This window comes from Balaenoptera ricei, chromosome 4 (genome assembly GCF_028023285.1).
Source record: "Balaenoptera ricei isolate mBalRic1 chromosome 4, mBalRic1.hap2, whole genome shotgun sequence".
NCBI lineage: Eukaryota > Metazoa > Chordata > Mammalia > Artiodactyla > Balaenopteridae > Balaenoptera > Balaenoptera ricei.
The window spans coordinates 151,167,418-151,193,019 of record NC_082642.1 but is presented as its reverse complement, the minus strand read 5'-3'; the positions used below and the strand labels follow the sequence as shown (position 1 = coordinate 151,193,019).

The following is a 25,602-nucleotide window of genomic DNA, read 5'->3' as shown; positions in this document are numbered from 1 at the left end:
ACAGAAAAAGACAAATACCATTTGATCTCATTTATATGTGGAATCTAAAACAAAACAAAGCTCAGAGTTACAGAGACTAGATTGGTGGTTGCCAGCGGGGCAGGGGGAGGTGAAATGGGTGAAGGGGGTCAACAGGTACAAACTTCCATTTATAAAATAAATAAGTCCTGGGGATGTAAGGTACAGCATGGTGACTACAGTTAATAAAAGTGTATTTTATACTTGAAAGTTGCTAAGAGAGTAGATCTTAAAAGTTCTCACCACAAGAAAGAAGAAAATGTCATAACTATGTGTGGTGAGGCATGTTAGCTACACTTCTTGGGGTGATCATTTCAAAATACATACAAATATTGAATCTTTATGTTGTATACCTAAAGCTAATATAACGTATGTCAAGTATACCTCAATTAAACATTTTAAAAATAAATAAAAATAAAAACTAATTTAAATTAAATAAAGATAAATAAAGATAAATAAAGAAACTGTCCTCCCTTGTGGACACTGTGGATGCTGGGTACCAGCCCATGTCAAACCATAGCCACTGGAAGAATCGTTTAGTATTTCAGTCAAGATCTATTCTACACTGTTAGGTTCAGCCTCTGAAGCTCTAGGTAAGAAAGAAAATAAACAAACTGAAATGAAATCAGAACACATCCACATGGGGAGGCTGAGACTCACCTTTCCACACTTTCACATATTAATATGTGTCAATTTCCTGTTTCCCTCTAGTGGCACTTGGTTCAGAAAACTGAGGGAGCCCTGAGAAACTGGACACCAGCAGAAGGAAAGACCGACTAAGTGCCTTCCCCTTCCTCTTAAGTTAGAGGATGAAAACCTTGAATTCTTTTCGGTATTCTTGCTTGATTTGGGGTTTGTTTCTGTTTTTTTTCCTTATCAGATTACCTACCTTATTTGAGTATCGTCAATAAAGAGCTGAGATTTTAAAAAACTGTAATGCGGATATACGTATATTTGCATAGTACTTTCTTAAGATTAACAATCATAACCACGAGGTGCACAAAGAGAGGGAAGAGGGCAGAGTATCACTGAGAGCTAAGAAATAAAATAATGAAAAACTTAAAAATTGGTGGTGCAATTCAGGTGGCAAAGCCACCCCAGAATAGCCCATCTCTGGGTGTGACAGACACTCCAGACCAAAGGGCACCGCACTAGTGGGCCAGAAACCATGACCTGCTCACCCTTAAATCCTTAAATTGACCTCAACAAAGGCCATGATTTCTGTTTGATCCTCCATATTACCCTTTGGGTCAAAAAGAACAGCAAGAGCTTCTGTCCCAAATAGGAAAACCTTCCAGGTATCCCCTAGGTCATCGGCTGGGAGAAACCCTGGCAGACTTGAGTGTACACCTCCTCTGGGGAATTTAGGGCTGGAAAGATCAATGTGATTAGTAAGTATCAGCTTGGAATTCAGCTCCCACCTCTCATTCTGAAAAAGAAGACACATAAGTAGATTCATCTTCTCAAAATAGTTCACCCCAAGGCCTTAAGAAGCTCACAGATTCCAGATCTGTCACTTACAAACGTCATTAGAAACAAAATGGCTATTTTATGAAATGACGATGATGATGGTGATGATGAGATAGCAACTGACGCTTACATAGCCTTTACTCTTTGCAAGTCATAGTTCTAAACACTCTGCTTTTATTAACTCAGTGAATCCTGAGAGCAACCCTATTAGATGTAGGTACCATTACTATCTCATTATGCAGGTGAGAAGGTCTCACAGTCGGATTTGAGCCCAGGAATCAGCTAGAGGCTGTCCTCTTCATCCCACTCTGGACACTGGCCCATGTCCAAATGGAGAGGCTCCAGCTCCAGCAGGGCCGCTCCTCAGCACAAAGGGCGCTGGTTGGGTAGCCTGCTTGTTTGCTTTACCCCACCTCCTTTCAGTAAGGTGACTTGGAGGCGACTTGCAGGAATCCATGATAATAAAACACACAGCAGAAGCAAGTGAAAAGTGCAAAGGACAAAGAGTGCTTGGGACATTTCACAGTCCTGGGGGACAACTTTGGTAGCCAAGTGGGCTGGGGGCGTGGAGGGAGCCTCTGGCTGTGTGCTACATATTCTGTTCCCACCCTAGGAAACCTTCTTGCTAGAAGTCAAGACGACAGTGAGCTTGTCTTGCATCCCCTAGCCCCGCACTTGGAGGCAAACAGTCTTCCTGCCGGGTTAAAAACAGAGCACCCCCTTCCCGGACACACACAGCAGTGCAGGGCTGGCATCTACCTGTGAGAACTGGGGAGTCCAGCAAAGCTGTGCAGACAGCCCACTTCTTCTTCCAGCAGGGCAGGCAGCGTCAAGGTACTCCTTGGAAGATCCTGTCAAAACTACTCTAATCCAGTCCATCACAGCCCACATAGCCTGTTCCTTGTCATGTGGCCAAAAGAGTTTGGGTCTGGGATTTTTAAGGCAGGTAGAACCAAATGCCTCATCTTGGCCATAAACAGCTTTCAATAAAAACACCAGAGTGTTGAACACAAAGCAAGACCACTGCCTGCGGTAGAAAAAGGACTTTTTGGACTTGCCCTTCTCATTTCAGAGTCCGAGAAGGCATTGGTTAAGGACCGGTGGGCAATCTCAGAAGCAGCCAGGAAAATAACCACCAATTAACTTTCCAAGTAGGTCTATGCTTGACCGCAACTCATTCTAGCCATGGCCTGGGGTGACAATGACAGAATGTGAAAGAACAAGTTCAAAGTCTATTTGCCAGTGCAGTAGGCAGAATAATGGCCCCTCAGAGGCCCACATCCCAATACTCAGCACCCGTGAATATGTTACCTTCATGGCAAAAAAGGACTTTGCAAATGCGACGGAGGTCATGGATTTGAGATGGGGAGGTTACCCTGGGTTGTCAGGTGGGCCAAGTCTGACCACATGCATCCTCAAAAGTGAGAACCTTTCCCAGCTGTGGTCAGAGAAGATTTGACTAGAGAACAATGGTCAGAGAGATGAATGTTGCTGGCTTTGAAGATGGAGAAAAGGGGGCCCCAAGCCAAGGAATGCAGGTGCCCCGTAGAAGCTGGAAAAGGCAACGACATGGATCTCCCCTAGAGCCTCCAGAAAGAAACGGAGGACCACTGGTGCCTTAGTTTTAGCCCAGTGGAACTGTCAAATAATAAATCTGAGTTGGTTTAAGCCACCAAGTGTGTGGTAATTTGTGACAGCAGCAATAGAAAACTAATATAGCTAATGATTCCACATGGGAATCCTAAACCTTTCCCTAAGACGATTCAGTGGATCAACCACACATCAGTCACACAGAAGGATGAACCCTGAAGTAGGCAGCACTTGGCCTATTTCTAGAAACTTCCTGCATGAGCCTCTCCTCATCTGCCAGGGATCTGCAATGTTGTCATTTGAAGAAGCTCTGTATTGAGCCCACCAGTAGCCAAGCCAAGACCACAGCTCCTCTGTGTGGACTTGTGAATTACAATAGCCTTTTTGATCTGAATTATGGGGAGGCCTGCTCATTCCTCCACGTCACCTATGGGGCCACAGAGTCTGGCGGACAAGCCCCTAACACAGGGGGCTTGACTACTTGACTCAGCAGGCTGTATTTTTCCCCAAATTTTTTAATTTGGTAAAACCGATCTGAGGATACATCTGGCCAAAAATCTAACAAGGCACAGTTACAGATCATCCTCTCAAGATGAGGGATCCACCGTGACATTTTGCTCTTTTTAATCTTGGTTCCTTACTATGGTTTTTAGAACCTGCCTTCTCAAAAGGACTCTGGCGTTAGGTGTGCAAGGTCTTCAAGAGGTTATTAGCGCCTCCTAGTGGTCTTGAGATGCACTTCCCGACTTATCACCTTCCCTTTAAACACACACATTCCTCATTAGGGTCTGGTGGAAAATGTCACGAATAAGTTTTTAGGCCCGGTAGGAGGCTAAACCTTCCCAATTTGCCTGGGACTCAGGTTTCCTGCTACCCATGATTGTCAGTTTTAAAACCAGGAAAGTCCTGGAAAGACTAGAGTGCCTTGGTCTCCATACCCATGACCCCCTTGAGACCCCATAGGAAAACTACCCAAAGAGGGCACTGTCTTCCTGTCCTTGGCACTGCAATAACCGGGTACCAAACACAATTGGGACCCAAACGGTAATGCCTTTACTAATGCAACTCTCTGTGAGATCAGCAGCTGACTTGAGCACACTTTGCTCATGATAGGAAAATAACAACTGAAGATTTGCAAATTATTTCTGGACTCTCATTGAGGAACCATGGGGAGAGGAGGGAGGAAGCGTGGTAGGTGGGAGAGTAGGGTCACCCCATATGCTGGGCAGAGCAGACCATGAAAAAGAAATTCTGATTTTCTCTAAAAGTGTTCAGATTCAGTTTGTTCAGAATTCTCTAGCTCTTTTGCAAAATTCTTTTTTTTTAATTAATTAATTTATTTATTTATTTATTTATTTATGGCTGTGTTGGGTCTTCGTTTCTGTGCAAGGGCTTTCTCTCTAGTTGTGGCAAGCGGGGGCCACTCTTCATCGCGGTGCGTGGGCCTCTCACTATTGTGGCCTCTCTTGTTGCGGAGCACAGGCTCCAGACGCGCAGGCTCAGTAATTGTGGCTCATGGGCCTAGTTGCTCCGCGGCATGTGGAATCTTCCCGGACCAGGGCTCGAACCCGTGTCCCCTGCATTGGCAGGCAGATTCTCAACCACTGCGCCACCAGGGAAGCCCTGCAAAATTCTTTAGAAACATGTAGTTTCCTGAAAAATAAATGAACTCCCTCTCTATTTTTCTTTGTAATGTTCATAAGTTTTAAGGAGGCCAAAGGTCTGAAACTATCTATTTACAAAGATGAATGTCTAGTGCCTTAAAGACACTCATGTTGGTTTCGATGGCCAACTTATGAAAGTTGTATAGATCTGGGTCAGGGAAGGAGGAGACTGGGAATTTTATAATATTTTTTGTTCAATCTGAAACTAGTCAGTTAATCAGAAATATCTGAAAGGTTATTGAGGGAATTCTTACTGTGGATTTTAGAATGCTTTCCTTTTAACATTGAAAGATGGCAGAAATCAGAGGCTTTGTGATTAACTTTCCAGGTAGAAGGCAGGGATCACCTGTATGGTATGATATGTGAGTGCTGGGAGAATCCACCTGTCTAAAAATGCCCACATCAGCCTTCCACAAAAGCCTGAATCTCAGAGAATTGTCTAGAAAAAAAGCCACTGTCTGTTAAGAAGTGGTGCTGGTTACTCTTGTCTTCCCCAGGACCAACCCAGGGGAGGACACCAATCCCAGAAACCTCTAACCTTCCCACAAGCTGACACTGTTTGTCCATTTCCTCATACACAGCATGAAAAGGTCCATTGTGGCAACACTTTCTACACCTTCTTACAGGTGTTTGATGAAGTGGCAAAGTCATTAAAGTTCCTTTTGTAAAGGTATGCTTGTCAGATCTCATTCCAAAAAGTTCAAGGCACTTTTAAGAAGCCATATTAATTACTACAGCTGGTCACTATAGCTATGAAAGGTATTCAAAATATAAAATTAAATCCCAAAGACCTTGAATAACCAAAGCAATCTTCAGAACGAAGGCCAAAGCTGGAAGCTCACGCTTCCTGATTTCAAACTACATTACAAATCTATAGTAATCAAAATAATACGGTATTGGCATAAAACCAGGCACATAGATTAGTGGAAACAGAATTGAGAGCCCAGAAATAAACCCACGCATGTATAGTCAATTAACTTACAACAGAGGAGCCAAGAATATACAATGGGGAAAGGACAGTCTCTTCAATAAATGGTGTTAAGAAAACTGGACAGCAACATACAAAAGAATGAAACTGGACCACTGTGTTACAACATACACAAAAATTCATTCAAAATGGATTAAAGACTTGAATGCAAGACTTGAAACCACAAAACTCCTAGAAGAAAACATACGCAGAAACCTCCCTGACGTCAGTCTTGGTGACAATTTTTTGTATTTGACACCAAAAGAAAAGGCAACAAAAGCAAAAATAAACAAGTGGGACTACATCAAACTAAAAAGCTTCTGCACAGCAAAGGAAACCATCACCAAAATGAAAAGGCAATTTACTGAATGGCAGAAGATATTTTCAAATCATATATCCGATAAGAGGCTAATATCCAAAATATATAAAGAACTTGTACAACTCAATAGCAAAAAAACCTCAAACAATCCGATTTTAAAATGAGCAGAGGATCTGAACAGACATTTTTCCAAAGACATGCAGATGGCCAACAGTCACATGAAAAAGATGCTCAACATCACTCATCATCAGGGAAATGCAAATCAAAACCACAGTGAGATAGCACCTCACACCTGTTTTAGAATAGCTATTATCAAGAAGACAAAAAATAACAAGTGTTGCAGAGGGTGTGGAGAGAACGGAACCCTCACGCACTGTTGGTGGGAATGTAAATTGGTGCAGCCACTGTGGAAAACAGTATAGAAGTTCCTCAAAAAATTAAAAATAGAACTACCATTTGATTCAGCAGTTCCATTCCTGGGTATTTATCCAAAGAAAATGAAAACACTAACTCAAAAAGATACATGCACCCCCGTGTTCATTGCAGCATTATTTACAATAGCCAAGATATGGAAACTAAGTGTCCATCAACAGATGAATGGATAAAGAAAATGTGGTATATGTGTGTATATATATATACACACACATACACACACATACGTACATATATATACACACACACACACAAAGGAATATTATTCAGCTATTAAAAAAGATTGAAATATTGCCATTAGTGACAAGATGTATGGATTTTGAGGGCATTATGTTAAGTGAAATAAGTCAGACAGAGAAAGACAAATACCATATGATCTTATTTATATGTGGAATCTTAAAAAAAAAAGCAAAACAAGCAAACAAACAAGCTTATAGATACAGAGAATGGGTTGATGCCTGCCAGAGGTGGGGATGGGGGTGAAATGGGTTAAGAGGGCCAAAAGGTGTAAGTTTCCAATTATAAAGTAAATAAGTCATGAGGACGTAACGTACAGCATGGCGACTATAATTAATAATACCATATTGCAGACTTGAAAGTTGGTAAGAAAGTAGATCTTAAAAGTTCTCCTCCCAAGAAAGAAAAAATTCTGTAACTCTGTGTGATGATGGACGTTAACTACACTTATTGTGGTGATCATTTTGCAATACATACAAATAGCAAATCATTATGTATACCTGAAACTAATATAATGGAGTATGTCAATTATACCTCAATAAAAAATAATTAATTAATTAATTAATTAAATCAACTGGTATACTGAAAAGTAGCAACCTAGGGTACTAAATAGATTTGGTTTTCTAAACTAAAGTTTGTAGTAGATCTCATGGATGACATATTCACTGAAAATTTTTGCTTCATTTTAAAGAACAAACAGAAATGTCTAGCCAATCAGGTAATCAGTTTCTCCTGCCCTTGTCTTGTTTAATGGAATAATGGAATTATCCCTAAATGGTTTTTGCAACTTCAACAAGATGAGCAAACAAATGAACAGCTCCCAGCACAAACAAAACTTCTGGTAAAGGAGAGGGGCAATTATGTAATGCACAGTGGGAGATGCCAGATCAATGGTATAGTGGGAAGGCACTTTTTAATTTCAATGCAACTTTATTCAATTCAGACCTACGTCTTCATGTTTAAGAAACCTAAGCTACATCAACTTGCTAATTTTCCCCGCTGCTCCCTTTTCTCCTGGCCACTGAGAGTTGAAGGTAAGCCTGCATTACTAACCAGCAACCTCAGGTTTCACAAGTTTAGGTTCAAACCAGTCTGTCATCTTGTATCAGAGAAAAGAGACAAAAGAATCAACCAGGAGTACATAAAATCGCATTGTGTATAAAATAGGAAAAGTTGGCTTTTTGCTTCAAAAGCAGGAAAATCAGAGTCAGAATCCCCCCAAAAAACATATGGAGTTTAGGAAAATCACAAAATTGTCCTGGAACTGTGCTCGACAGGGTAACTACTCCCATTTTAACAATCAGATTTCATTTTGTATTTCCTTGTAATCTGAGAATTCTTACAAGGTCAGGGGTTCCTAGGTCACGGATAATTAACTTGCTGAACTTGAAAGCTCTTTGTCAGTGAGCAGAGGCACACAGTACCACCTTGCAGTGGTACTACAAGGTGCTAACCTTGATGTTAACCTTGATGTTAACCTTGATGTTAGCAATTTGAACGGAGAGATTTTAGAAGACTTCAGACATTACAGAATTATCTGGAAGCTTTACCTTCCCCCGTTTCCCACTGTTAAGTTATATGACTATATTCTCTGGCCTGGCTTGACCCACACAACAGGGAAGGTCTGTGGCCTCAGACCAAAAGGGATCAGCCAAGTTCCAAATTAGGAGAAACACCTAACTGGCTGACCAAGGCCAAGGCTAGTGCCCTGGCTTTATTATACAGAAGTCTTTTCTGTGCCACAAGCTTTTTCTGGTGAACTCTCTCCCCACCCTCACCCCTGAGGAAGAAAAAGGAGGGAGTGTTATCCTGTTTCAAGATTCCCTAACCCTGACCTATTAGGTCAGAAAAAGCAGTGACCCTGAGGCCAGCTTTGCAGTGGTTCACAAACCAGCCAGTGAGCAAACCGTTCAAAGGCTCCTGTTTTCAAAAACGACATTTATGCGAAGTGGCCAGGAACTGGTGTCCCTAATTTGTTGCACATCTTACTGTGGTCCCAGCAATCCAGTTCCAGGGCAATGGATCCCTTCATCTGCCTCGTGGAGAAGGACACACCGACACCACAGAAGGGGCTGGGGATTTCTCAAGATGTTCGTTTATTATCCTAAATGCAATCTCGGCAAGGCCAGTTTCTTACGGAAGTGTCTTATTTCAGTTTTGTAAGGCTTGGAAAACTGGGATTCAGAGATGAAGCAACAAAATATTACTTTTTATGTAGAATAACTTGAAAATATTGTACACTAGGGTGGCTGTAGGTAATCAACTAAATAGGAAAAGACATGTGCTCTGTATTTCAGGAAGAAAATAGAATGTGAAGATTTTGTGAGGGTTCTCGTTTATCTGTCGCCAAAATAAAGGCATCCACACAGATATGAAAATGAGAGAGTCAAGGGGATTTACAGGGCCAGGGAAAGGGCTTATTAGGTCTTAGGTATCCTAAATGGGCTACATGCCATGCTTGTCCAGTCTACCCTCGGGCACCATGTAAACCAGACCTGCTCTGGTTCCCTGGACCCCATCTCTGTTCAAATCCACACTAACTGATAATGATCTGCAAGACCCTGGTCATAGAGACCCTCCAACGACACCAGGAGAAGAGGCAGCTGAGAGGGCTTGGTTTGGCACTATCTCGTTTGGCACGAGGGTAAAAATGGCACAAAACATTGGGTGCCCCAAACCGGGAAACAAAACCTCGTTCTGAAAGACAAAATCGTGCAAAAATAATAAAAGAAAAGATTTTCTTTTATGGAATTTGGGATGTTTAAGAATGCTTGAGAATGTTTGCTGAATCGATGAATCCATGAGTCGATCAATCAATCAATGACCCCCTCAAAACACACTGACGGTCAGCACTCCACCACACTGTGAACAGAAATACTCAGTGTCTGATGTGCCAGCACATCCTCAAGGTGGGCAGGACGGCGACACTGTGGCAGAAGGAGAGACCCCACCCCCCAGAGAAGAGTCAGCTTCCAGAATTCCCGTGCTTTACTCTATTCCTGACCCAGTTTGGGGAACCCGTTGTGTTGAGAACATTCCAAAATCCCACCTACAGTGGATACAGTTTAAAGCCGTAAACTCACTTCACGTTACTATTCTCTGTGAATCGGTTTAATAATTTCAGGGGATTTTTAGCTCTTTCCATTTTTATTCTGACGTTATTGGTGCAGGAAGTAAGAACTTAATAAATCATACTCTACAAACCTTGAAAAGCCAATTCACCTAATTTGCCAGAATAAGGTATAGTTCTGAAAATCTGGACTGCAGATTAAAACATAATTCTGTTACTGAGATATCACCCGCTGCTACCTTTTAGTGGAAAGACGTGCTTAATAAGTGGCCCTGGGAAAGATGATGGAGTTGAACTGATATATTCACTGATTTTCCCACGGAAACAATGATACAACAGAAGATTATTTTCTTTGCCAAGAACGAAAGGAACAACTTTTGTAGAAATGCCCAATCAACTGCAAAATTGGGAGAGGAGTGTCCTATGAAAGACAAAGTGTTCTAAAGGGTATATAAACCCTTTAAGTGGATGACAGAGATGACATGAGGAGAAACCAATAGAAAAGTGATAGAGTCCCTTAAAGTACTAAATTCTTAACTAATTTCACAATTTCTGTTAGGGGCAAGGAATGCAGGAAAGCTGCTTTCTTTGGAGAGATTCTGACATGGCAGTCATTGGAATTTGATATCCTAGCTCAAATTCTGGAATTCCTACTTGCGAGTCTCCCTTAGAGACTGAAGGACACCCACATTCATGAGACACACCACTTACTGAGGTCCGATAACCTCTCTTCCGGCACCCTCTGCCCAGGCTTTTCTCAGCTCAGCACCATCATCTCCCTTCTTCCTCTACAGTCTGTGCCAGCAAAGTCTCCACTGGTCTTATCCCCACCTCTTGGTTAGGGCAGGAAGGAGCCATGTGGGGTGCTGCCAGAGGGCAGAACACTCTGCAGTTAGGAGGGACGAGGGTCCGTGGGCAGGTGAACAGAAAGCTGGACCACGCAGCTGGGCTCCCATATCACAACCCATTTTTCTGCCACGGTCAACAGGAAGGGCTGTAAGAGGCTGCTTGCAGGTAAAAGGCCAGCGGTTCCAGTTGTACCATCACCATGACTACTGTGTGGCACAGACCATCTGAAGGTCTTCTCGGTTCCTTTAACTTTTCTGCAAGGCAGAGGGAACGCTAACTGGAGAGGAAACTGCCCAGTTGGCCCCCTGGACTTGCGCCCCTTCTGGTTCCTCTTCTGCCCTCTGGTGGAGCAACAAAATAGCCAGCAAGAACAGCAACAACCGACAAAACCCAGCGCCAGAAACAAGGCTCCTTGCAGATAAGAATCGTGGCCCTCATTTTCTTATCTCTGTTGGTATTGTTTATTGTTATTATACTAGCTCATCCCATGACACAAACATTACGCATCACACTTCTTGTAAGCCTGTAAAGGAAAAACGTATCATAAGTGCAGCGAGTATTGAGTGTTTTTTTCTTAAAGAAATAAAAATGACTGCACAGTTGATATCATTTTCTAGACTGACTTCGCACACCCAAGGAGGGGAAAGCTTTGCTGCACTTTATCAGTAAAATGTGTTATTAGAGTCCTCGGTCCAGGCCACAAAGGGGATTATGCTCTGTCTTGAAACATGCTTCTCACTCCTCCATAACCTCAGAACTTAGGGACGATTTCATTCCTCATTACACCTAGATCCTAAGGAATATATTTTAGATCTTAAAACTTCGAAACAGATCTGAGCTTTTCAAAAAGCCTATGAAACCTAAATTCATTCCCAAGTATGTATAGTATTTATTCTTTTCGACTGTCGTAACAATGTCTTATTAGGTGGATTAGGTGGGTGACCACCCTTGACCCACAAACTTAATCACTGAACCCAATTGCTCTTAAATTCTGCTTTAAATTCTGGCCAAAGGCTTAGTTATGTCGCTGTTCCTTGTCACAGTGGGTGGAATCAACTCATAAGTACACAGACGAACAAAATGAAACTTGCTGTTTATCCTCCTATATGAATTATGCTTTAAAAACTCTCGGGCTATTTTTAATCCTTATTTAATAATATGGCCTGATACCAACTGAAGCTTTTACACAGAGATGAAAAGCTTATTTCCTTGTAAAATTCTCACAAGGAATTATCACAACAAAGGAACACCTTGTTCTGGAAGGCCAGCTTAATAACGCAGCCTGTTTCTCTATACCCTGGTGGTTTACGTTCTTGAATGACTGAGCGTATTCCATTTCTTAGAGTGACTCCAAAGGGGAAAACGCCTGCACCAAACAGAAGAACTGGCCACATGGAGCCCTCCTTTTTATCTGCACTGCCCCCCACCCCCCTTGGAACTGCTTTAACCCGCTCTGTACCTCTCACCTTGGCCATCTTTCCACCCACTCAGATTTCACCAGCTTAGAAGTGTCATAAGTCACATGTCTCAGTTCTCTTTTGCCCAGTAACAAATCACTCCACATTTAGCAGCCTAAGTTGTCTGCTTTATTATATCTCATGATTTGTGAGTTAGGAATTTGGGTAGGGTAAGGTTTGCCTAAATGATCTTTCTGTTCCATGTGACATTGACAAGGTCACTCAGTGGTGTTCAGCTGGTGAATGGGCTGGTCCCAGGGGTTCAAGACAGCTTCACACACTTGTCCGGTGTCTTGGCAGGTTGGCTGGAAGGCTGTGCAGCTGGGATGGTCAACTGGAGCACCTACAGGCAGTCCCTCCAGCATACTGGCCTCACGGGGGTCACTGAACAAGGCAGAAGCTGCACAGCCTTTTGTAATGAAAACCACACAGCATCACTCCCACCATATTCTACTGGTTACCAAGTAGTCACAGAGGTCAGGCCACATTCAGAGGGAGGAGAATCAGACCCCACTTCCCAATGGCAGGAGGGTCAAAGGATCTGTACCCTTCTTTAATCCACCACACTATCTGATTTCAGGGTGTGCTGAAATGCTCAAATCATTTATTTATAGATCCAGGTCTTGACTAACTTGAACTGGTTTAAACATTTTTTAGCAGTGTCTAAAAGCAATGGTGTTGTTTCGTATTACCCAGTGATGGGCAGAGCACTGCATCCGCAGTACTTACTAGAGCAAATCTCACTCGTTGGAGAGCGACAGAGTAATCTTACTTTATTGCTGTTGTTCATGATGCGAATAATCATAATATATTGGTTAAAATGGCATTAACAAAAAAAAGTCTCCCTCCATATCTGATGTGTCAATACCTCTGAGTCTTCTTAAGCATGCAATTCTCTGTTCAGAGAGTTAAATGACACCAAAAAGCCATTGAGTGCGACCCAAACTTCATCTCATCTGACCATTTATGGGAACAGAGTTGAAGGCATCCAGCCTGGATGGAGTTCAAACAAAAGGAACAAAGTTGTGGAGAGATTAAATCTCTCCAAGATTCTTTGAACTCACCGTGTCCAAGGCCCTGACACCAAAGGCACCAATAAAAAAGTGTTAATCATCCTCATTTAGGAAGAAAGCCTTAGGTCTCCGGATCTCCAATAACACCTTTATGCTGGGTGACCTTCACAGCACATGACAGCTGAGACGTGCTGCATGTCTTGGTCATGCTTGTGGCCACTGTCCTAAGGGCCCCATCAGAACCCCTCGTGCGCCCCCAGCCAGGGAAGAGAACATGTGCCCCCCTACCCTGATTCCTCGTCCCCACAGCCCACTGAGGCTGGAGGTGGGCCAGCGGCACCGTAGGAGGATGGATAGGGGTGCGTAATGAGGGTCTTCCTACTGGCCACCCTCACCAGCAAAGAGTCTCACTGGCCGGAAGGCAGAATCCCACAGGTTTAAAAGGGAAGCCAATCTCTCGCTTCTCGAAACAGCTCTAAACTTGCACACTCGAATCAAAAAGGGGGCACTGATACTAGTAGCTACCTAACCAGCGCATACTGCTTCTCCTTTATATCAATAAGGATAAGTGGCTGGCTCTTACACATGACGAAGAAATGACTGTGAAAAGGGCATATGGAGGGGCCCAGGTCGGGGCTCGATACCCTCTTTGCCTGTGCATTATAGTTATGGAGTTGAGGTTTGCTGTGGTAAGAACTATAGCTACATTGCTTTGCTCATCACTAAATATAAAAAATAAAATAGGGCTTCCCTGGTGGCGCAGTCGTTGAGAATCTGCCTGCCAATGCAGGGGACACGGGTTCGAGCCCTGGTCTGGGAAGATCCCACATGCCGCGGAGCAACTAGGCCCGTGAGCCACAATTACTGAGCCTGCGCGTCTGGAGCCTGTGCTCCGCAACAAGAGAGGTCGCGATAGTGAGAGGCCCGCGCACCGCGATGAAGAGCGGCCCCCGCTCGCCACAACTAGAGAAAGCCCTCGCACAGAAACGAAGACCCAACACAGCTAAAAATAAATAAATAATAAAAATAAAGGAATTCCTTTTAAAAAAAAAATAATAACTCCAGTGCTTTACACACTGCTAAAATTTTCTTAAAACAGTTCAAGTTAGCAAAGACCTGGATCTAAATAAATGATGTGTGCATTTCGGCATACCCTGAAATCAGATAATGTGATGGGTTAAAGAAGGCTACAAATCCTTTGACTCTTCTCGCATTGGGAAGGGGGGTCTGATTCTCCTCCCTCTGAATGTGGCCTGACCTCTGTTGACTACTTGGTAACCACTAGAATATGGTGGAAAAGGCCGTGCAGCTTCTGCCTTGTCCACTGACCCTCCCTGAGGCCAGCATACTGGAGGGGCTGCCTGTAGGTGCTCCAGTTGACCGTTCCAGCTGCACAGCCTTCCAGCCAACCTGCCAAGACACCGGACAAGTGTGTGAAGTTGTCTTGAACCCCTGGGACCAGCCCGTTCACCAGCTGAACACCGCCGAGTAACCTGCATCACTCCCCCATTTTGGTCGTCGACTGTATTCCTTACCGTTGTCTCCTGCCATGGAATTAGAAAGGTAAAAATGATTTTTAACAGGCCTAGTACTTTAATAGTTGGTCAGTTACCATGCTCAGACAAAAGCCAATGTCTGTAAACGCAATCTGACAGTTGAGGCATTGCTGGCTTAGATGGAAAGAATCTACGAAATCATAAAATTTACATTCTGCAAAATGTACCATTAAAAGCTGACCACCCCCTCACAGACATAGAAAACGAACTTATGGTTACCAAAGGGGAAAGCAGGGAGGAGGGATAAATTAGGTGCTTGGGATTAGCAGATACAAGCTACTACACATAAAATAGATAAACAACAAGGACCAAGGACCTACCGTATAGCACAGGGAACTATATTCAATATCCTGTAATAAACCACACTGGAAAAGAATGCAAAAAGTGTGTGTGTGTGTGTGTGTGTGTGTGTGTGTGTGTGTATAACTGAATCACCTTGCTGTACACCAGAAACTAACACAACATTGTAAATCAAAAACAAAAAATAAAAACCACAGCTGACCACCCAATTCAGTCCACCTGATATAGTAGCCACGTCTGTTCACTGCCATCATTCATTCATCCACGCACTGTGTACAGCACAATCTTCCAGGTAGAGGGGAGTACAGCAGAAGGGCAGAGCCCTTGCTGTCAGAGATCTAGAGGCCAAATCTCTCCTTTCTGTCCGTCGCCACCCAGGCTGCCATCCCGCTCTGCCCACCTGTCCCACCAACCCCTCCCCCACGCCACATTCTCCTCCCTCACACGGCATCGTAATTATTTCCTTCCGGATCACTCTCTAAGGCTGAGGCTCCAGAAAAGCAGGAGCTGTGTTCATCACTGTTTGTCACTGTAGTACCCCCAGCCCCATGCCCAGTGTCTGTTACATGGTGGGTACTCAATAAACATTCACTTTCAGTAGCCTACTTGGGTCCAAAATACCACTTGGTAGTTTGAAAGATTGAAAAGCAGCTTTTCTTCGCCCCATATCAAGACTCAACTTTCAGATGGATGACCAAGTAAAGAAGGAAAGAGAAAGAGTAAGTTGGGGTAGAGTCCATAAAAGTAGTAAAAATGGAGAATTTTTTTAATCTGATGATCTTGCATGCATATATAAAATCAGACTTTCCCTTGCAGACTGAATAAGTATATATCAACACGGTCTGTGTTTCTCCATAAAGCTACCCTTCCAGAAGCTTCAAAATTATCTTTCCAAACAATCTTTGATATTTGTATATTTCCATCCTCCTGCTCATCAAACATAAGCTATGGGTAGGCTTCCACAATTCACTGGTCCTCTACAGATAGGATTTGTGATCAATCTCTATACATTTTGGTCAATTCTTTCAACAGATGGAATCCAAAAAAGAACATCTGGCTAGGAGACACAACCTTGGAAACAATACTGTGATATCGCTTCGTCGCAGATGATTACTGATCACAAATCTATTTCGGAAGATGGCAAGCCAAGATCAAAGTGATATACCTTACATTTTCAGATGGAGCTGGGTGGGGTATGAAATGATGCTGCTATCTATACGTTTTAAACTTTGTTTTGAACAGGAATTCATACAATGTAAGAAAGAGTTTGATCCTGAAAGGGTGTGTGCTTGATAAAATGTAACCTGCTAATTAAAAACAAAGGTAGGGAGGCAAGATTTAAAATACCTAATCCCTCAGGATTTAAGAAGTTATAGGATAAAAAGTAAAAGAGAGCATTTAAAGATTCTAGGAAATGAAGCTGAAGTTTCTAAGAGTGCTATCACAGGCTACGCTTTGTTTTCCCAAGTATCAATTACAAGAAATTACTAAGACTAAAAGGATAAATTACTCCAGTACAAATAGTCAAAACGGTCCCATAAAAACATATGCAACATATGACAGACAGAGGTCTAATTTCCTTCATATAAAAATCGGGAAGAACAAGACCAAAAGGCAATTTGAAAATGGGCAAAGGACATAAGTGGCCAGATCACGGAAAAATAGATACTAACGGTTTTTAAATACATAAAATTAAACTCAATCTCACATATACTAAAAGAGATGTGAGTTAAATGACAATGGACATCATTTTTCACCTCTCCGATTCAAAAAAGTTGGGGAATACACTGAGTGGGAAAGCAAACACAGCACTCGTATGGTGTCAGGGGAGGATTATTTGATATAACCTCTTTGAAGAGGAAATTTGATAAAAGTTATCAAAATCTTAAATATGCATATCCTTCCTCCTAGCAATACCACTGCTAAGAATTTAGGTTCCATATATGATTGTACATCTGTGGAGGGATTTTCACTATAGCATTGCTTAACGTATCAAAAAGAGGTAACTACCTAAACATCCATCAGTGGGAAACTGATTGTAGAATACACCCATTACTAGAAAAATGCAAAATTTTTAACAAGAATGTGAGAGAGCTACAGGCACTGATAGGGAATGGTTTCTAAGATATGTTAAGTAAAGAATGTAAGATATAACTGAATGTATTTCCAGTGTACTACTTTTATGAAAAAAAAAAAAGTAGGTGTGGTTTTTTAAAAAATATGTCCACAAATTCTTTGACTTTCTCTTTAAAAGGTGGAATGGAATTCCAATCTCCCTGAAGGCTGGACTTAGTTAAGAGAATAAGACAGAAATGACTGTGTGACTTCTGAGACAAGGTCATAAAAGGCATTCTTCTCTCTTGGATCCCCCTGCTCTGGGGAAAGCCAGATGTCATGTTTGAGGACACTAAAGCAGCCCTGTGGGGAGGGTCCAAGTGATGAGCAATTGAACCTCTTGCCAACAGCCATGTGAGTCAACCATTGTGGAAGTGGATCCAACCACAATCAATCCTTCAGATGAGACCACAGCCCTGCAAATATCTTGGCTACAACTTCAGGAGCCAGAACTACCCAACTAAGCTGCTCCCAAATTCCTGATGCAGAGAAACTGTGAATAATAAACGTTTGTTGTTTTAAGATGCTAAGTCTCAGAGTAATTTGTTACACAGCAGTAAGTAACTAAAACAGTGAGGATACTTACATATATGTTTGAATATGCACAGAATATCTCTAGGGAGAAAACTGAGAGGCTGGGCCTCAGGCATGGAAGAAGATTTATTTTTCATCGCATTGTATTGTTTTATAAGTTTTTCTTATCCTAATATATTGTTTTTTCTTTAAAAAAAGTACATTTTACAAAAGAATCTCATGGATTACATGAATGACCAAACTGTGCATAAATATCTTTAACCTCTATTTTATTTCAACTTTTAAAAAATTTAATTTACTCAACTTTTGAAATAAAATAGAAGTAAATAGTAAAATAAAAGTTGAAATATTTTAGAAGATATCTCCCTCAACTTTGCCCAGATACCGAGCTCAGTTTACGAATCATCCCTCTGTCAGAAAAAGAGCAGAGAAAATCAATGATGGAAAAGGGGAAGCTTAGGAGATTTAAGCATCCACCTCCCCAACTCTCAGAGAAAACTTTTCTTTGCCGAATATCAAAGGAGCTCAGAGAATGGCTAGAGCAAAGCCAGCCTGTTTTAGAAAATCTTGAAGAATTTGTGCTAGGGATTATCAAAGGGTCCCCACTCTCTGTGTCTCCCCAAATACAACTGAATCAATAACTCTTTAGTGACCACCACTGTATGTGCAGGTCCTCCTATATATACTCTCCTAGCCTCCTACTCATCCTTGATCCCATCTTCTCTTCCTACTAGCATTACCAGGGTGCCCATTATGTACCAGACCCTGTGCCAGACTACGACATCTTCAGGGAGAAGTGTCTCTGGCCCTTCCACAAGGGACACTAGACTGGGGCAGTGGGGAACGGGGCTTGAGTCCAGCTTCTCACTAGCCAAGTCACTTTGAACCAATCATCCATCCATCTGGTTATTTACCTACCATTACCAAAAATCACTGATTGAGGACCTCCCACGAGCCCACCGCCATGCCAGGCAGTAAGGACACCCTGTGGATCTCACTCATGTGCATGCACTGTGTGCACACATGTGCATAAGAAGTTAGCAAAGCATGATGTTCCACCTTGGTTTCCACCCCAACTAACCTTGTATGATTTCATAGATGTAATTTGTAAGTAAGTGGCGTTGACACTCAGAAAACAAATGACCAAAAAATGTCATTTGGGGGGAAAAATTAAAGTCCCAGAAGTGCATTTTTGCTCATTTCCCTTCCAAACACATAATTCATACTTAGTTATGAAAATAACATCTCCCTTTCAAGCTCTTCGGAGACCAAACCCCACAGAGCAGGTCTCAGCTTGCTCACACCTGGCTAAAGATGCACAGACAGCCACAGCCTGCTGACCCACCAGGAGCCCATCAGATGCTGGTCCCAACAGACCCCCGCCCCACTCCCATCCCCCCATGTGATATGACAATGCTTGGGAGGCTTGATTTATTTACTTACTTATTTGGGGAGGGGAGGTATCTCCAGGTGACAATGCTCATTCAAAGGCTTGTCTTTTTTTTTTTAACTTTTTATTTTATATTAGAGTATAGTCGATTAACAACGCTGTGATAGTTTCAGGTGCACAGCAAAGCGACTCAGCCATATATATACATGTATTCATTCTCCCCCAGACTCCCTTCCCATCCAGGCTGCCACATAACATTGAGCAGAGTTCCCTGTGCTATACAGTAGGTCCTTGTTGGTTATCCTCAAAGGCCATGTCTTTCTCAAGTTCTACTTTGTTCCGTCCTCAGTTTCACCTCCCTGGAGAACCCAAATGTGATGGCAAATGCAAGTTTTCAAGCTCAGCATTAGCTGTGTATTAGTGGTTATATGAATGATCTCCGAAACGTAATTTAAGAAATTCTTAGACTCTGGTCCAGGATTATTCACTGGTCACGTTAAGGTTTTTTAAGTCATGTGAATTTGCCAGAAAATCCATATCTCACACTATCCCATCCCTAGACCCTGCCTCAAAGTATTAGACAAACTGAAACTGTAAGTGAGACTTCCTTAGCAACTAAACCGCCACAGCCGCTGAAGTCCTGACCTTACGCTATGGTGTTAGTATCTTGTTTGTCGTTTGTTGTTACTATGTTGGTGTGTTATTATGTTGTCATCCTTCCTTTTCACGAGCAAATAAGAAAAGAATCTTTCTTACTAAATATATTGCAGGGTTGCCCTATAATTTGATGGTAAATAATTAACACTTCTTTGAGAAAACAGAACTAAAAATTAGCATAATCAGCAATTCATTTACCATACAATAATTCAAGGAGGCTTTCCTGTGGCCTGTTCTATACATTCCTGGCTCTTTTACATCCAAGAATACATTCTTGCATACGTATAGAATAAAACAAAATGACAAATTAATAAAATGACAATTCTCACAAAGATGGGGAACATAAACCACCAGGTGGCTAAAATTAGAAGCAGATTTTATTATTACATTTTACTGGGTCGTATGTCATTACTTTCTGGTCACCAGTACATTTATTTGTAACCAATACATTTATTTTTTCTAACAGGAAGAAATGTAAAAGTTAAAAGTTCCCAAATAGAATGAGGGCTAATTAATTTTAAAAATTGTGTTTAGTAGGCTGTCATAGGAAGGCTAGGAGAATGTTTGGAGAAACACTGTAGTTCCCTCCTTAAAGAACAGTTCTGTGAATTTTCCACATCAATCATGGAATCGAAAACCCACCAAGACACACTTGCCCTGACATGTTTACAAAACCCAGGAGGTCAGACGTCCATTACGGAATACAGCGTCCAGATAAAGTGAAGCCCGAAGAAGGAACCTAGAGAAGGTGAAATCTGGCAAAGAAATCCTATTCTGAACTAATTTAAGGATTTTAAATCGAGTATTACAAACTCAAGAGCTAAAATAGCCTAAAGGGTTTTTGCTTGATTTGTGCTTTGGGATCTTTTGTTGTTCAAGAGAATGATTAGAAGGATAAGAAGAAAATGAAGACTTCCCTGGCAGTCCAGTGGTTAAGACCCCATGCTTCCAATGCAGGGGGCACGGGTTCGATCCCTGGTCGGGGAACTAAGATCCCGCATGCAGTGTGGCACGGCCAAAAAAAAAAAAAAGAAGAAGAAGAAAGTGAGATATGCCTTAACAATCCTGCGGTGCGCGTCCTAAGTGACCCTCAGAAGACGTATCAAGCAGTAGTTGCTTGAAAACCAATTTCACTGTTTGGAGATCCATTTGTTTCCTTAAAGAAAGGAAAACAACAACCGAGCACCAAGCCAATCATCAGAGTCAAACATTCTGGTTAAGCAGTCCATGACATGCCCCCTTGCCTCTGCCTTCACAAACTACTGAGCAGAGTCTGAGAAAACAACTTGTTTTTACCTTTCATAATATTCTTTTCTCCAGAAAATAGAGGTAATTAGGAAACTAGAGATATTTGCCAGAAATAAATAAATAAATAAATAAATAAATAAATAAATAAATAAAATGGCAGGGATGGAATGGGAAAGGGATTATTCCTGTGCAAAATCAATGAAAGTTTATCAGCGCTGAGCAGATGTAACAATAAGAAGTCACATTTATAGCAGGCTTATTTCAAATCAGGTACTGTTCTGAGTGTTTTATACAATCCTAATTTTAAATGCCCCACAAACTCATGAAGTAGGAACTATTATTGTTCCTGTTTTATCTATAAGCAACAAAGGCACAGAAAGATCAAGTAACTTGCCCAAGGTCACACAGCAAGAAAGGAGCAGAGCCAGGATTTGGTCCCAGACCCACTGGCTCTAAACTCTGTGCTATTGATCACTACAGTCTACTATCTCATACAGGCAGCGACCCGTTCACACACACCATCACGTTCCAGACCTGTGCTCCACGTTGGAGACAGCACGCAGAGGGTAGTGCCATGTGTGAGTGGAGCTTCGACAGAGGGATACCCAACCCAAATTGGGGTTGGAAAAGTCTCCCCAGAGGAGATGACGGCCATGTTGAATCTTGGACACATAGCAGATAGCCAGGCAGGGGAGGCTGAGAGGGGTGAAGAGGAGGAAACTCGATTCAGGTACAGCACATGGAAAATTTCAAGGCAGAAAAGAATGTGGTTCTCTCTAGGACCAGTAAGTAGTTTAACAAGGCTGGCATAGTGGTACCATGGGTAGCAAAGCTGGGATGGGGGGTACTCAGGCAGTGCCAAGGAGACAGGAATCACATCACGGATAGCCTCGTGACCTGGCTAAGGAGTGTGGATTTATCTGAAAGTCTGTAATAAACAACTGAAGATTATACTAGGAAACAAAGTGATCAGATCTTTTCTTTCTTAGCTCACTGGCTATGACAAAGGGACTAGATTGGAGAGAGCCGAGGATGGAAGCAGAAAGACTAGTTAGGAAGCTGTGTTCCCAAGCTGTAACAAGAGGCTGGAATTACGTAGTCAGGCGACCAGAACAAGGGGAAATTTCTTAAACCAAGGAGCAGATTTGGGGCACACACAGCAGCACTGTGCTCGGATTTCCCCCTCCCCTAACTTCCCTGAAGTCTTCTGGCTCCCAGCGACCCTTCTAGGGATTGTACCCTCAGGTTATTCCCAATACATAATCTTAAAATGTCTCAGCATCTTAAAAATTGCTCAGAACAGCACAGTGAAGAAACCCAAGCCTGTTCTTCCCAAACTCTCTTGCCACCCAAAGAATTCCTGAAATTCTGATCTTAATCACTTTGGGAACTGTTTTTTGTTCTTTTTTTTTTTTTTTTTTTTTTTGGCTTATTAAAATTTGCTTATATTTCTCCCAGGGAGGTTTAGGTCATAACCGGCCTCTATAAGCCTGAAAGTATTTTGGAAGGATTACGATTCAACATACAATGCACATTCTTGACCTTATTATCTGCTGTTTTCCCCATCTGGCCAAAGGTCTTTGGGAAGGGCTTTTCCAACAAAGATCCTCCTGTGAGCTGCCCCCGGAACCTCGTTCCTCATTTGTGATGTCTTGTAGGAATGACTATTTAAACTCAAAATTTCCTCACTTCTGTGTCTCTACAGAATCTTTGTCCTCTTTGAATCTTTGAAGTAAGGCTGAAAGTAGGACATAAAGGCAGACGATGTTCAAGTCGTCAGCATCTTGCATTCTTCCAAAGTAAGTGTTAAATGTTCAATAAATATTACAGTATTTAAATAAACTTCCACTTTCCTCCCAAACATACCTTATCGATTCTACAGAAATGGAAGACCTTTATGGAACTGAAAATTTGGGCCGGCTCTGGGTCTCTGAGGTTTGAGTCCGGAGACACTTCTCACTTTACAACCTACCTGTTTGCATTTTTTCACTTTAGGTATTAGCGTTTCCTTTGGCAGAAATTGCTTTGAACATCAGCAGGGCTTGGTGGGGTTTTGTTTTTGTTTTTTTAAGTGAATTCTTTAATAACCTCCTGACTAGAAGGGCCAGTTAGGATGTTCAGTACAGAGGGCAGGGGGACGCTGGACCCGCATCCCCATCTCCCACAACTCTCACCCCAACCTTTCGGCTTCCAAACCCTCAGTTCGTCTTCGTAACGCTCCTTTACCTCTTCTCCCTGAAACCCAAGCTGTCCCGCCTCTCCCCGCCCCCGCGGATAGAAGTGCTCGGTGACCATCAGGGCACAGAAAGCTTGATCCCTGCGCGTCCCTCTGGGATCAGATCTCAACAGACCAAGACTAAGGATGGAAGGGGCCGTCCTGGGAGTTGCAAGAAGCCAGATTTACCTTCACGAAGAGGGTGATGTCGTGCTCCTGCCCCGAGGCCCCCTCCTCGGACGCCTCGCCGTCCTCCTGGCCGCCGTTCACCGGCGCGGTCTCGTCGCCGCGCTCGGTGCTGCCCCCCTCCGCCAGGTGGTTGCTCAGCTCGGCCTCGGGCTCCCGGGCCTCCGTCGGCGGGGCCGCCTCCCCATCCGCGCTGCCGTCGGGGGGCTCCTCCTCGCCTGGCCCCTCCGGACCCCGCTCTCGCCTCTCCTCCTCTGCCTCCTCTTTCTGCCCCAGGGGCCCACCCTGGTCCGCGTACTCGCCAGCCTCTGCCCTCGCGCCCCCGGGGGCCGCTTCCTCCGAGTCCTCTCCCTCCCTGTCCCCTGTCTCTTCCGCGGCGCCCGCCGCTGCACCCCGAGGCTCCCCCGCAAGCTCCCCGGGGCTGCACTCCGCGCTCTCCGCCGCTGCGGCCTCAGTCGCCTCGGCCTGGGCCTCGGGGCTGCCGTCCCCTCCGTCCCGGGGCTCACCTTCGGCCCTGGACGCCCCTCCCGCCGGCGCCCCGACATCCGTGCTGTCCCCCGCCGGCCCCTCGGCGACCGTGCTGACCCCCGTCAGCTCCTCGGCGTCCACGCGGACCCCCGCCGGCCCCTCGGCGACTGTGCTGACCCCCCTCGGCTCCTCGGCGTCCACGCGGACCCCCGCCGGTCCCTCGGGGACCATGCTGTCCCCCGCCGGCCCCTCAGCGACCGTGCTGTCCCCCGCCGCCCCCTCGGTGACCGTGCTGTCCCCCGCCGGCCCCTCGGCGACCGCGCTGTCCCCCGTCAGCCCGTCGGCGTCCATGCGGGCCCCCGCCGCCCCAGGCGCGCTGCCCCCCGGCTCCTCCGGCCCGCTCTCCGCCTCTTCCTTCGCCCCGGGGGCCGCGGGATCCCCAGGCTCCACCTGAGCCTCGCCAGGGGCCTCGGCCTGCGCGCCGCACCCGGGGCTCGCTTCCTCCGCCAGCTCCGCGCCGCTCGCCCGCTCCTCTCCCTCCCGGGCGCCCTCCTCCGCCTCGGCCTCGCCCTGCTCTCCGCTCGCGCCCCGCGTCTCGGCCCCCGGGCCACCACCTGCGTCCGGCGCCAGCTCGCACGCGCGCCCTCCGTCCGACCCCGGACCTTCTCCTTCCGTCACCTCGGCCGTCGCGGCTGCGCCCGGGCCCCCGCCCCTCGGCGCCTCCGCGGCGCCCTCTCTCGCCTCCTCCCTCTGCGCCTCAGGGCCGGAAGCCCCCGGCTCGCCCCGTCTCTCCGCCTGAAGCGCCGAGCCCTCGGGCTGGCTCTGGGGACCCGGGGCGCCCCCCTCCGGCTCCGCGACCTCGGCCATGGCCGCAGATCCCTGTCTTTGACCAGAGACCCTTCCTGGACGCTGCTGAGGAGCCAGGTGGCGCTGGGCGAAGGGCGCGGTGCCAGGGGCCGCTGCGCCAGCTCCGAGAGGACCCCCTGCCCGGGACTCTGGAGGCGCCTGGGCGGTACGCTGGGCGCGCGGGGCGAAATCCTCCCGCCACAGAACGCTGCGCCCCTTCTCCCGGGCTTAAGCTCTCTGGGCTATTCCTCCACCGCTTGTGCTTCTCGCTGGTTCCGCGCCTGATTCCCACCTGGACCCTAATTCCGACCTTAGTTTCCTGGAAACGCGCTCGCGGAGGTGCAGTGCGCTGCTGGGGAGGGCGCTTAGCTCCTGCACGCTTTGAAATGCCTGGCCCTCTGTCCAGGGGTTGACCAGAAGTCCCCGGTGCCAACTCCATCCCCCCTGGGGCTTGGGCGGGGTTTGCATCCCCTCCTCTCCGCCTATTTGGGTGGCCTGAGAGCCTGGCCAATGACAGTCTTTCTTGTGACCCTTGTGGATTTCAGTGAAAAGATCCTGATTCTACTGACCGCTTAGGTGTTTTCTGGAACAGCTTCAAGTTCCAGAGCCATTAAAATCACCCCTAAACACACACGACACCCAAACACCTAATCCCCACCTTCCCAGGGGTCAAGCGTTAAGCTCAGCAGCTGCGCAACTGCAGATGCCCCTGTAGTGCCTCAGTGTCCTAGAGCAAGAGGGGTAAATCCTGAAAGAAAGAAGGGGAGGCCACACCGCCTCCTTCCAATTTCTGCAGGGCCCTCCTGAGAAGTTCCAGAGGCCCCGATATAGAAGCAAGTGGAGCCAGCTGATCTTCTTGGACCAGAGATGGGTCCTGTTGTGCACGAGCGGCTGGCTGTGCCCTCTCCATGACAAGTACTGGGGGTTCTGCCCTCCGGGGTTATATCCTGCATCTTCCTGGTCCCTGAAGGTGCCAAGAACCAGTTTATCTTTCTGATTCT

General features: G+C 44.9%; 2 protein-coding genes across 3 annotated transcripts in view; both read right to left on the bottom strand.

Moving 5' to 3' along the window:
* Nucleotides 1-24,443, bottom strand: part of LOC132364965 (chloride intracellular channel protein 6) — a 43,532-nt gene extending 19,089 nt beyond the window's left edge. Inside the window, exon 1 of one of the 2 annotated variants that reach the window (XM_059921497.1) lies at nucleotides 24,370-24,443. Coding sequence is in view for 1 of the 2 variants with exons in the window: in XM_059921496.1 (XP_059777479.1) it covers nucleotides 23,291-23,986 (696 nt within the window). In the remaining variant the exon portion in view is untranslated. Of the gene's footprint in view, nucleotides 1-23,290; nucleotides 24,000-24,369 lie in introns of those variants that run through there. The other variant, XM_059921496.1, reaches the window with a different exon arrangement.
* LOC132364457 (chloride intracellular channel protein 6-like) lies at nucleotides 24,006-24,986 on the bottom strand. Its single transcript, XM_059920020.1, has 2 exons — nucleotides 24,074-24,986; nucleotides 24,006-24,017 (listed from the first exon to the last, which is right to left on the bottom strand). Exons 1-2 carry the CDS (start codon nucleotides 24,620-24,622, stop codon nucleotides 24,006-24,008), a joined length of 561 nt encoding a protein of 186 aa, XP_059776003.1. The 5' UTR covers nucleotides 24,623-24,986.
* Between the last annotated feature and the right edge of the window lie 616 nt (nucleotides 24,987-25,602).